General features: G+C 33.9%; 1 protein-coding gene and 1 non-coding gene across 2 annotated transcripts; one reads left to right on the top strand and one right to left on the bottom strand.

Annotated features, from left to right (window-relative positions):
- Positions 1–9122, bottom strand: LOC147393437 (vesicle-associated protein 1-2-like). Its single transcript, XM_086455781.1, has 8 exons — positions 8783–9122; positions 8601–8671; positions 8401–8482; positions 8114–8229; positions 7785–7949; positions 7668–7709; positions 1358–1435; positions 1–487 (listed from the first exon to the last, which is right to left on the bottom strand). Exons 1-8 carry the CDS (start codon positions 8832–8834, stop codon positions 377–379), a joined length of 717 nt encoding a protein of 238 aa, XP_086311907.1. The 5' UTR covers positions 8835–9122; the 3' UTR covers positions 1–376.
- Positions 9123–11079: 1957 nt separating this feature from the next.
- TRNAA-AGC (transfer RNA alanine (anticodon AGC)) lies at positions 11080–11152 on the top strand. The gene has a single exon. It is a non-coding gene; the product is annotated as a tRNA-Ala (tRNA).
- The last annotated feature ends 1221 nt before the right edge of the window (positions 11153–12373 follow it).

The following is a 12373-nucleotide window of genomic DNA, read 5'->3' as shown; positions in this document are numbered from 1 at the left end:
GCACAAAACTATACAAAATTTTCCTTGAAGAATTTCTTGGAGTAACTAATAATAATCTTTAAAAACTTTTAAGAGATAAACACAAAAATGAAATAAAAGAAAGATCAGAGTTAGCAAAATGAATGCCAATTAAATAAAGCAGGAAGCATCACACAGTACTTTTACAGAGTTCCTGCTTTTAACAATAACAAACCCCATTATCAACTCCAGCTGAGAATATTTCCTAATGACACAACTCTAAGACAAGAAACCAAAGCACCAGTCTCTTGTCATTTATCTCTTGTTCTCATTTTTTTTTTCTCTAATTTTTTTTTAAATATCTTTGGGAAGAAGAAAGCAAAGAGAGGCTAAAGATAAACACCTAACCAGGAGTAGTTCACGCTTTCCTCAAAATATACCCCAGAAGGATGCCAAACAAGCCAATGAGCACAACATAAAGGAAGGAAATGCCACCACGGTTTTTGTTGGCTTCACGCCTCAACAGTTCCTGCATAACGTAATTATGTAATAAATTAATGATGAGCCAATCCTTGCTTAGAAAAGAAAAAAAAAACTTGACAGTTAAAACCATGGTTTCAAAACTCGGTCTCATCTCGTCCATGGACGAGACTGAGTTGTTTTAGAACCAGTGGTTTGACATAATTCCATGTTGACCCCCTAACATTTTGATAATTGCACTTACCTTCCCTTTCACAGACGGTATTAAAGTTCAAATATTATTTGACTATGTTACCCTCTCATTTTACATTTTTATAAAATAAAAAAGAGAAATTTTAAAATACAAAAAATATCACCCCTCTAAGCATTTACACTATTAGTGTGAACCCATGTTTCACAGGGATATTTTTGTTTATAAAAAAGAATCAACATTTTGAAAAGGGTAAAACAGTCTTTCTAAAATGTAAAAAAAATCATTTTTATTTTATCAACCGCAAGTAGCCAAAAGCAGGGTAAGTGAGGCTTTTAGATAACTATAGGGGAGGTAAGTGCAATTGTCAAAATTTTAGGGGGTCGACATAGAATTATGCCAAACCACAAGGAGTGAAAGTGTAATTTACCTTTTTTTTTTGTAGGTATAGGGTTAGTGGTTAGCAAATGAAATTGGGTTCAAGGGGGTTTGAACCTAAGACATGGAAACAACTCTCCACATGTCTTACCACTTAGCTATGTTGGCACTTCATATGTAATTAACCCTTAATTAAATGAGGGAGGTGAGGAAGGAGGGAGTTTTCAACCATATAAAATTGAACTTTCACAGCAGCATTAGTTCAAATTAAAAATATGATCAAGAATCAGAAGCATATCGATAATAGGTCTAAATTTAAATGATCAAGTCAGTATATGATCAGTAACTCACCAGTTCCTGACAAATTTTGCTAGCCTGTTGCATAGCATAATTTTTCTCCTCGGTCAGCTTCGAAATAAGAGCTCTTGCCTGAATAATGGAGTACAAATAACTTAAATAGACAAGACCAAGTGTTACTAAAATGCATAACATGATTTTCCATCAACCCAAAAGCATGCTAAAGAAACAAAATTAAAAGCTCTTCATATAGTGCATGACTCATTATTGAGTATTGATCACCTTGATTTTGATAGCGAGTGCTGAACTCTGCTCACTGGTTTTTATACACCAAATCAAGTTGATCAATAATTAGAATATGAAATCTGAAATATTTGCAAAACATTCAATATTTTTTTCTAGTTGTCTTTGCCGAAAACGGAATGTTCCATGGTTTTAGTCATGTAAGAATTGTCTCATACATCCTGTTACTAATATTCATAGTATTAAATTTCGACATATTTCCATTTCCACAAGTTCCAACACCGAAATTAAACCGACAATTTCTTTTTGCATATATTTCGGTGGAAATCACTATTCATTTCGTGAAATATTTTGATGAATAGTGAATTTCGGCTGAAATTATCATTTTTAGGTATAAAAATGCAATATTTCGGAGGAAATATTTCGATGAATAGTAAATTTCGACCGAAATATTTTCTTTTTTGGAAAAACTTATAATTGCTTTTAGGAAGAACTTGTAACTTACATATAGTATTTACTAATAAAATTTTCATAGAACATTCATCCATTAGTATAAATGAATTATGATTATTTAGTTAGATATTTCATCTTATTTTAATCTATTCTAAGCATATTAGTACATTTATATAAGCACACATACAATCAACCATATTTCAATCAGTTGGATACAAGCAATTGATTCATACTTACTCAAAAAATAAAAGAAATATAATTACACATGAATGCAATACTTAATAGTTTCTTCATTTTAATGTCTTACATATTAAGTTGTATGTAATTAATGCAACATTATTATTCTTATTTTCACTGGCAGCCTCTCAAAATGTTGTTGATATTCAATTTTTCACTCCATATGGTAGTTTATTGTATTTTGATGACTTAATGAGTGTGTTTTAATGCCTATTTTATCATTTCCTACAGGGTTAATGAAAATTTCATTAATATTTCTATAATTTCCACCATTTCCAAAAAATGTATTCATTTCCACATCCATCAAAATATTTTCATTTCCAGACTAACCGAAATAGACATCGAAATCGAAATTTAATACCTCGCTAATACTATACAAAGTGTGGCGTATACACAAGCAGGGGTGGATGTAGTAGGGGATTGGGGTGCTGAAGTGAGGAATGAAGTAAGGAGGTCCAACTGGTGCCTCGTATTTTTTTCGAGCAATAAACAACTATACGAGATTCATGAGGAGTTGTAAGTTCCAACTGTAAAGAAAAACACAGAAGTTGAACAACTTTCACGAGTTGGACAACCAAACGTGTCATGAGCAGACACTTCCAACTCTACACGCGTCAACCCTTTCTACCAAACATGAACTAATATTCTAAATACGTTAACTTGCTAAAGAATATTTTTATAAAAAAAAATAGCATGCCAATTGCTTGTGAGATTTTTCATATATATAAACCCCATGTGTGGAAGAATAAGTAGTTGTTTCCTAATAACATCAAACACGATGTCTATCACTCAAAAATTGCAACCCATTCGTTCAACCACCAAAATGTCAGTATTTGGCTTTGATGATGATGTGGAAGGTGGGGCCCACATTATATTTTTAATAGTTACCCTTTTCCATGCAGATGGGTCCAACCCTAGGATATACCCCCAATGCACCATGGATACACAAACACGTGCATGGGCATGTCTGCAAACTATGGGTATGGTATCCTCAGCCTAAGTATGGAAATAGTCTGGATCATGAACCCATCGCTTGAGCTTGCAAATTGTAGAGCTTCAATGCTTACAGTTCATCTCCATCACTTTTTTTTTTGGTTTTATTTTATTTTTATTTTTTTGTGAGTTCATCTTCATCACTATTTGTTTACTTCCTCATCTTTCTTCTTATGCTTCCAAAGTGGAGTTTTTTTAAAGGTAAAGGGATTAGTGGTTAGCAAGGTGAAGTTGGCTTCAAGGGGGTTTGAACCTAGGACGTGGGAACAACACTCCACATGTCTTTCCAACTTCACTATGTTGGAACTTTCTTCCGAAGTGGTTTTCAATCCTCCTTTGATTTTATAATTGGCATCAATGGCCTTTGGTGTGAACAAGCAAAACATCTCAGCTTATATCACTAATTTAAGCTACGTTTATACTCCATCATATTCATTTATTTCTTATTTGAATTTCCTAATTACAATCAATATGTGCATATGTTTGTTCACGATTGCCCATCATATTGCATAACGCATATTTAGTCTCATTGTCACTTACATAATTATTTTTTAAATAATTGAAGAAAGATGAATTTCATTAAAAGACAGGAGGGTCGAGGTGACCAACCGAAAGGAACAAGGAAAAAAAAAAGAGTATCTGCCGACAACCGAATTATAAAGAAATATTACAAACCCAATTTCATCTAAAAAACACATCTACAAAAAAACGCTCCCCTCCCCTGGATTCCTAATAAACTTTGCACCAAAAGTAAATAAACCATGGACTAGATGTAATCATATCAGAGTTCGATTTCTCCCTGTTTTCGAGAGCAAAAACGTTATTTCTGATGCTACAACATCCAAGAGATGTACAAAGGCCTAGCAGGCCAACTAATAGGCTTAGCTTGGAGTTTTAGTTTCATTAGAAGCGAAACATTTGACTCAAAACAGCAACTAACAACAATTTTGAACTTTTCTATTGCATCACTTTCCTTCCAGATGCCCCAACAAATAATAAAGGGGCCAATGCTTTACAAAATTTTCTTGAACCCTCCAAATTCATCCTCAAGAAACCGCCAACTCTCAAAAAGGGAGACCACCATCCATGGGAAGCATCCTGAGACTCCAAATAGGGATAGGAAAAAATAAAACCAGATGGACAATGAATACAAAAAATGTTCCACCGACCCAAAAAAATTTGGAACAATAATTATTAAAAGTATATTTCTCAAAGCAGTCGACCATATGAAGAATGAAATCTTGGATGGTACCCTACGTCCTCCATATTGGCACTGAAGGAAAGGCCATTGATCAACTACTAGATAAGGATCTGTAGAAGAATTTTACAGAAAATAATCCACCTTGGCTTCCATCCCAAGCCCAAAGACCTTCCTCCTCCGAACTTCTATTCAAGAAGGGTAAGCATTCCATAAGCCCACCAAAGGATTAAACTTCCTAGTCATTAAAGGCCCTCCTCAGACTAGCCGTAGGCAAGCTCTGAACTCAAAAGTACTCAACTCCGAAATGGGTCTGTCCACTTCCTTGAAATAGCGTACAGTTCCTCTATTACCTCTTCCAACCTTGAATGTAGTCCTTTTATGAAATGTCGAAAGGAGTTTGACAAACCTCGCCCCACTCTGCTTTGCACTCCCAACCATAATTCTTCTCCTTGAATTTATCAACTATCATCTTCCTCCACAAGCTATCTGATTTTTTCCCAAACCTCAACAACCACTTTCCCCATAGAGCTAGGTCAATTCCTTTAAGTTACAAAAACCCAACCCCTACGCTTCTTAGGGGAACAATCAAGTTTTAACTCACCGAATGATACTCCCTTTCTTCTTCCTTATCGTGTCACAAGAAGTCTCTAAAAGTCTGTCCAATCTCAATTCAACATTTCAAGGCATGGAAAACAAAAAGAGTATCTAAACAGGAATACTTGCAAGAGTAGATTTGATAAGAGTCAACTTACCTCCTTTTGAGGGATACTGTAATTTCCAAGAACTAAATCTCCTTTCCACACTTTAAATCACAAGGTCCCAAATAACTTTACTCTTGTAAGAGGCTCCAAGTGGAAGCCCAAGGTAGCAAGATGGAGACTGCCCACATCATCGTCCAATAGCAAAGCAAGATCGCTAACCACCAGATCACACCAAATACCAAAAAACTTTGGATTTCCTCATATTTATTGGAATTACCGAGACGGCCTCAAAACAACATAAAAGACGACAACCCAAACACTTCACTTGCTCCCTTGTCAGTAAAATTTTATGTTCACAAAGACTTGGAAGCACACTCACAGTTCAACCACGCAATTCTGGTTCTATAGTAACATCCAAAATCTCTTCCCTCCTCAAAGGTGTCTCTTGGAAAACAAGATTACCTAATGACGGAAGTTATCATATAGATCAACCAGCTTAGCATTTTAATTAAATGTGCGAGTGATGGAACAAGGAGCAGTTTAAATTATTTATGTATGTAAAGAATGGTTGATAGATGTCATTAACATGCAAAGTCAAAGAAATTGTTGGTTTCCTTACACATGACCATATGCAAGATAAATAGCCTACCTACAAAGCCTTCCCCACCCTAACAATTTTTGAACATGCAAGTTTCTCACTAAAATTGAAGTCTTGGCACCATGAATGAGATTAGAAAAATGTATGAACAATGAAAGCCAACATAAATTGCACATCAATTTATAAATATATGAAGTTCACTAGAATTTTGTACAGTTTATAATTTAAATTTCATTAGAATTTTATTGGACGATTTGCCCTTTAGACTGGGAGAGGAGGTAAGGTGAGTTTTTAGGAAATAAGTGGTACAAGGATAAAACCTTGAGAGTGGCTTCCCCTTTGTTTTTTGCTCTATCCTATGTGAAGAATGGTCTTCTCATTCAAAATTTTACTACATGGAACAGTGATGATTCATTGTGGGATTTTGGATATAGAAGAAGGCTTGATGATTGGGAATTTGAACCAATTTCTTCTCACAAATTTTGCAATGGTCCAGATTTTTCTGTTAGATCTTGTTATAGGCAATGAGCATAGTGACAAAAATCTGTGATTTATTGAAAAAAGGGCGATTAAATCACGATTTTAAATTTTGTCAATTAAATCACGATTTTTTCAAAAAGTCACGATGTTTTTGAAAAAATCACAATTAATCGTGTTTAATCAATGATTTTAAAAAAAAAATCACGAATTATTTTCATTTTTAGATTTTTTAAGTGTTATTTTATTATTTAGTATATGAAATACATTTTTATTTTTTAGTTTATCCGATGTTTTTCCAACTTTATCAATCTTTTGTTGATTTTTTCCTAAGCTTTCTATTGCCGAATTATTCCCGAACCGCGACTTTGTCACTATGGCAATGAGAACACACACCCCCACCCTCTCCCTCCAACAGAACAAAAAAGAAACTATCCTACTGCTGTTTGGGGATCTAGAATTCCTTCCAAGTTTTTTTTTTTCTTTGGAGTTTGGACTCACATCTCTTGAAAACATCCTCTCAATTGACAATCCCATTAAGAAAGTTCTTAGAGTTGGATTATTGTTTTCTTTGCAAATTAATAGGAAATTTGTGAATCATTTAATCCTTTCTTGTTTTGTAACCTCTCAGATTTTGTGTTTCTTCTTTTCCCAATTTGATGTTTCATGAGTGTTGCTCAACTTTATTTTGGAAGTGTGTCGTAACTGGCACATTGTTGCATCGCTGTTTGTTGGGGTATCTGGAAGGAAAGAAACAGTTGGACTGTTGAAGGTAAGGGAGAAGATCTCCAAAATATAATCTTTAGCATTAAAGGTTTTTTTTGTTCTATTAGTAGTGTGTTCTCATGGAGTGCTGAGATATTTTCTTTAAATATCTTGTTTTTAAATGAGGCCTTGTGTAAAATTAACCCCTTGGTGTCTTGGGATTTATTCCTCTGTTGCTTTGGTAGGCCTTCTTGACCTCTATGTCTTTTTAATTTTCTTTCTTCTTAAAGGTATCTTCTTTTATCTATTAAAAAATCAGGGGTCGTTGTCATAATTTTTTGTTTGGAAACCTTTGGAAAAACCTTCATTGTTTCTAAAAAAAACTAGAAAAAAAAATATATTACCAAGCCAATGTGTATAAGGTTTACACAAAAAAATTGAACCATTGTAATTAATTGCAGTCAAAATACAAAGTACAACAATACAAACTAGATGCAGAACACATAATGAATCATGGTGTTTTCCAAATATAAAAGGAACGTGAAGTAACCACTACAGGTACCCTTTTTTATAGGTAAAAGGTTAGCAGTTAGCAAGGTGAAGTTGGGTTCAAGGGTGTTTGAACCTACGATGTGGGCACAACACTACATATGTCTTACCACCTTATAGCTAAGTTGGCACTTCATAGTTCATACCACTACAAATACCTTGAAAGTTCAATATCTGCAAAACCCCCACAAAAACCGAAAAACTCACCTCTGGAGATTTGTCTTGAGACTCCCCATATGCTCTTGAAACCTATAAACATCGTTAAACACACATGTCATCAATTGTCTTCTATAAAAAGACACTATTTATTTATGAAATACTCACAGCGGAAAATTCAGAAGTGTTTGAATTCCCATTGTCCGAAATTGATGCCCTTGGTGATGAACCTTCCTCAGACCCTTCAGGAACAGGTGATGGTGGTTGACGGGGAGAAACATAAAGAACTCGTAATTTGCACTCTTCAACAAGATTTCCTGACTCCTTGTTAAACTAAACAAACCCATTTCCATAAATTTAAAAAAAAAAAAAAAAAAAAAAAAGAACTAAACGAAACCATAAAAGGCTATATGTAACTCTCGCAAAATTCACAACAAATTTGAAAATATATATAAATGTTAAGATATTTATATGCAAGGGTACATGTAATTAATTACCATTTCAGGGTTAATATCCTTTGCAGTGGCGCCCGGGCTAGCAATCACACTCTGTAGAAGAAACTTGTCCTTACATTGCATGTCAGGGGGAGCCTCTCGTTGCGCTTGCATCGTAACTGAGCAAAAACTAATAACATTAAATTGATAAACCATCACAAAAAATTAAAATTAAAGATTAAAAATTAAAATTTAATGATTAAAAACAAAAAATTAGAAATTAAAAATTGAAAGTTGAAAGTTGAAAGTTGAAAAAACAAATAAACAAAGAAATGGAATCTGATTAGAACCTATCACATCGCACGTGGATAGTGGCAACACGATTCCTGTATTCGGCCGTACACAATACTTCTTCGGATTTGTCGTCTTCACCTACGTTTAATGCCAATTCGACATTTTCAATCTCCAATCACCAAAAATGACCAATTTTTTTTATTTATTTACAGATTTCAAGTAAATATAAAATTTCAAGAATAAATATGAGATTTACCTTGAAAGCTACATAATTGTCCGTATTATTCAATAATTGTAAAGAACATGAGATCTGTTTCTTGAGTTCGACTTCACGAAACAAAACAAAAAACAAATCAAAACCTACGAACCCTAGAAGAAAAGGAAAAAAAAACAAAACGGATCTAACGAAAGATGAGATCTTTAATTTTTAAAGCTTACAAGGGAACTTAAGTTCTTGAGGTTCGATGTTCAGAAGCTCTCCAGAACCCATAACAAACCGATCGAGAAGAAAACCAGTTTTCCAACGATCAAACGCAGTTTTCAGGAACCGAATAAGCGAGAATCCGAGAAGATCTTGAAAGAAGATCTGGTTTTTGTTGCAAAGAGATTATGCGAAACCAGCAAGATTAGGGAAATCGAGAGAAGGAATCTGGATTTTGTGTTGGTGAGAGTTTTTTTTTTTTTTTTTTTAAATCAATTTGGTGGCGTTTTTGGATTTTTTAATAAAAGCTTTTAATGGGGGAAGAGAGAAACAACATAAATCGGTGCTAAGTACCGTTTGTGGGCCACTTTCCATCTCTTCCTCTCGCTCTAAGTAAACGTGATCAAAGGGTGTTTTGGTCATTTTACGTGTTGCAGATTAGAAATGTGGATCTTTCATGTGGAATGGTGGCTACTGGATATGGCCAATTGGGAGATGCTGTGGGGCCCACTGGACCCACCATTAGGTGTGCGCCTACACCCTACGCATCTAAGAGGAATCCGAGTTTGGTGGGTCATCCTCGTAGAATAAAAGCTATGTTTAGGGGCGTATACAATGCCACGTCATTGGATATGAGAATTTGCTCTTAAAAAATGTTTTGGAGTAAACTTATTTTCAACTCAATAACCTTATTATACCACGTGGACTGACACATTGGCTGAAATGATACCTTCAGTGGTTTAAAACTTACGGCGTGTTTGATTGTGAAGAAAATATTGTTTGAAAAATTATTTCCTGTAAATATTTTTTCACTGTTTGTACACATCATGAAAATTTTCATAGAAAATTATTATTATTTTATTTAAGTGACATAAAAAGATAATGGAAAACATATTATTTTAAATCAACAATTCAACCAATACATTCAATGAACAATAACAAATCAAAAATTCAATCAACACAATCAATCAATAATAATAAACCATTTATTCAAAATAATAACATAAATCATTTTGTTTTTGTGAAACTAAAAATCCGTCTATCAGTAATGATTGTTCAACCCATAAAAAAAATAACACTGTTCATGCAATTATAAATTAATTATAAGAAGTTCCAATAACCATCTCAATAGACTTCGTCATATAGATAGCAACACATTTACAAAATAAGCATTATTAGAGAATTTATACGAGAGAGAGAGAGAAGATGGTTACTGAACTTTGACATGACTCCCAAATTTAAAAATATAATTCAATGGTGAAGATGATCTCTATGGTGAGGAGATCATCTTCATAAAAAATCAGCTCATTTTGAAACTTCTAACCCCATGTTTACAAGTTGAAGACTTTTGAACCGTCTATTTTTTGTAAATCACTTTTGATGGGGTTAGAAGTTTTGGAATGGGCTGATTTTCAGTGACGATGATTTTCTCACCATAAAGATCATCCTCACAAATAATCAACTCATTCCAACCTTTTTGCTCATATAATACAAAACATGTTATAGTTTTATAAGTAGTTTTATGTGATATATATATAATCTCTAGTCTAACCAACTTATGTCATATGAGCAATTATTTCATTTATAACTAGAACAAACAAATATGGACTCAAATAAATATGTTTATAGAGTTTAGTGGGGAACCTATAATCAAGTTATGCAAAAAGTTCATGATCACCCCTTGTTCTTTTTTTACCCAAATGTTTGTAGGAAATCGGTCAACTGAAGTCTTGAGTCATGTTCTCCCAAAATTAAAAAAAATGTTGTTAAAGGGGAATAGAACCCCGTTCTTCATGGCATATTATGGGGATTTATTTATTTATTTATAAATAGGTATCCCTATAGATAGTGGACTGGGCCCGAATCTGGTCTTTGCCAAGTCCATAGATCATGATATTGTCCAAGGACGAGTCCCGGGGCACGTGCAATACCCGCACATCACAGACGTTAGGTAAGTGAGGGTGCACCCTCGCGGGTGCCCCTCGAGGAATTAATGCTCATGTTGGGTATCAAACTCATGACCTACAGGCATTAACCACTTATCGGTCCAAAATTACCATTGAGCCTACCCCTCAAGGTTTTACATTTCCTTACGATCTTATGGGGATATTGAACACGTCTAAATCCTCTTCATGTTGGTCTATTGGATCTGAAATCTATTTTCGACCTATGACACTTGGGTACAAAGGACTTAGGAGAAGGAAGGTTTGATGATAAGCATTTCAAGTTGAAAGAGGAACGGCTCTAAATCCACAAAATGTGTTGACGGCTACACAGTAAAATGTGTTTTATAAGTAAATTTGTACCATAAAGCGGGGTTGTAGCTCAGATGGTAGAGCGCTCGCTTAGCATGCGAGAGGTACGGGGATCGATACCCCGCATCTCCAATTCTCCAATAAATACTGTGTGGTAATATATTCCATACTTTTTCTCACAACGTTCTATTCAATTTCTTTTTATTAGTGTTGGAAACATTTTGAATCCAACGGCCAACTTATCCTCTTTTGTTCTTGAGATTTTGACGGTTGAAAGAGACATTCAAGGTTGAAGACAGACGAAGCTTTAGGAGAGAAAAATCAAGGATTTTTAACACTAAATTCAACATGAGGGCATTTAGGTCATTTTCATTATCTTATCAATTCTTGACACAATCTCAAGTGCAAATTGACGATGAATACATTCTTCAATTGAACATTTGACATGACAAATAGATAGATAGAATTTTAGTGTTTTTGACTCGTAATTTTCACAAATTAGGGTAACGTTTCTTTTAAATTACGATTTTACTCTCAAAAGTTGTCACATCAACAAAAAGTCTATTTTCATGTTCAAAAAATACTTTTTTTTTATTATTATTTTGATTTGACACTAAACCTATTACTATTGTTCTTTACGGGTATAATTATTATATTTTTTTATAATCTAATATATTTCTCTCATCTCACCGTCATTTTCGTTGAAGTTTTTTGGTGGAACGGTAGAATTTCATATTGGAAAAGCAACACAAATACCATCTAAGCCTAAGATTTTGTTGGAAAAACAAAACAGGGTCTGAAAATATTACACCACAACTGTCGTTGCATCTCTGAGGTTTGAACTGAGACCAGCAAAAGAAGAAGATGTAAATTTAAAGAAAAACAAGATTGAAACTGAAGAAGAAGAAAATTTCAAACAGAGAAAATGATCAGAATAACATTGAAACCACATACAAAAATAAGAAGAAGATGATGTAATTGAAAACTAAGAAAACACTTTTGTAACGAAGTGTATTATCTTTGTACCGTAGCATATTTTATTTGTAACACAACGCATTATCTAATGATATCAGACTTTGTAAAAGCGTCATGTGTATATCGTCGTGCCATGCTAAGTTGTCACACATCTTCTTAGATGTGAGACGTGTCACTAATGTCACATCAATGAAAAAATAATGGAGTTTTTGTAACTAAAAAAAAAGATTCCAAACGAAAAAAATGTTTTAGAAAAATATTGAAAACACAAATACAAAGAAGAAGAAAATTTCCAACAGAGAAAAAGATGTAATTGAAAAATGGGAAACGTCTGTTTAACGAAGTATATAATCTTTGTATCATAATGTATATTATTTT

Source organism: Akebia trifoliata, chromosome 10 (assembly GCF_017979445.1).
Source record: "Akebia trifoliata isolate Shusen 1 chromosome 10, ASM1797944v1, whole genome shotgun sequence".
Lineage (NCBI taxonomy): Eukaryota > Viridiplantae > Streptophyta > Magnoliopsida > Ranunculales > Lardizabalaceae > Akebia > Akebia trifoliata.
This window is presented reverse-complemented; position numbering and strand designations above follow the sequence as displayed.

Excerpts from the sequence above, each read along its gene's own strand:
- LOC147393437 (XM_086455781.1), bottom strand. The coding sequence starts at position 8,834 with ATGGGTTCTGGAGAGCTTCTGAACATCGAACCTCAAGAACTTAAGTTC. Across the intron at positions 7,950-8,113 it reads AGGATATTAACCCTGAAATG|TTTAACAAGGAGTCAGGAAA; the intron begins GTAATTAATTAC and ends GGGTTTGTTTAG. Across the intron at positions 488-1,357 it reads GCAAAATTTGTCAGGAACTG|GAACTGTTGAGGCGTGAAGC; the intron begins GTGAGTTACTGA and ends TACGTTATGCAG.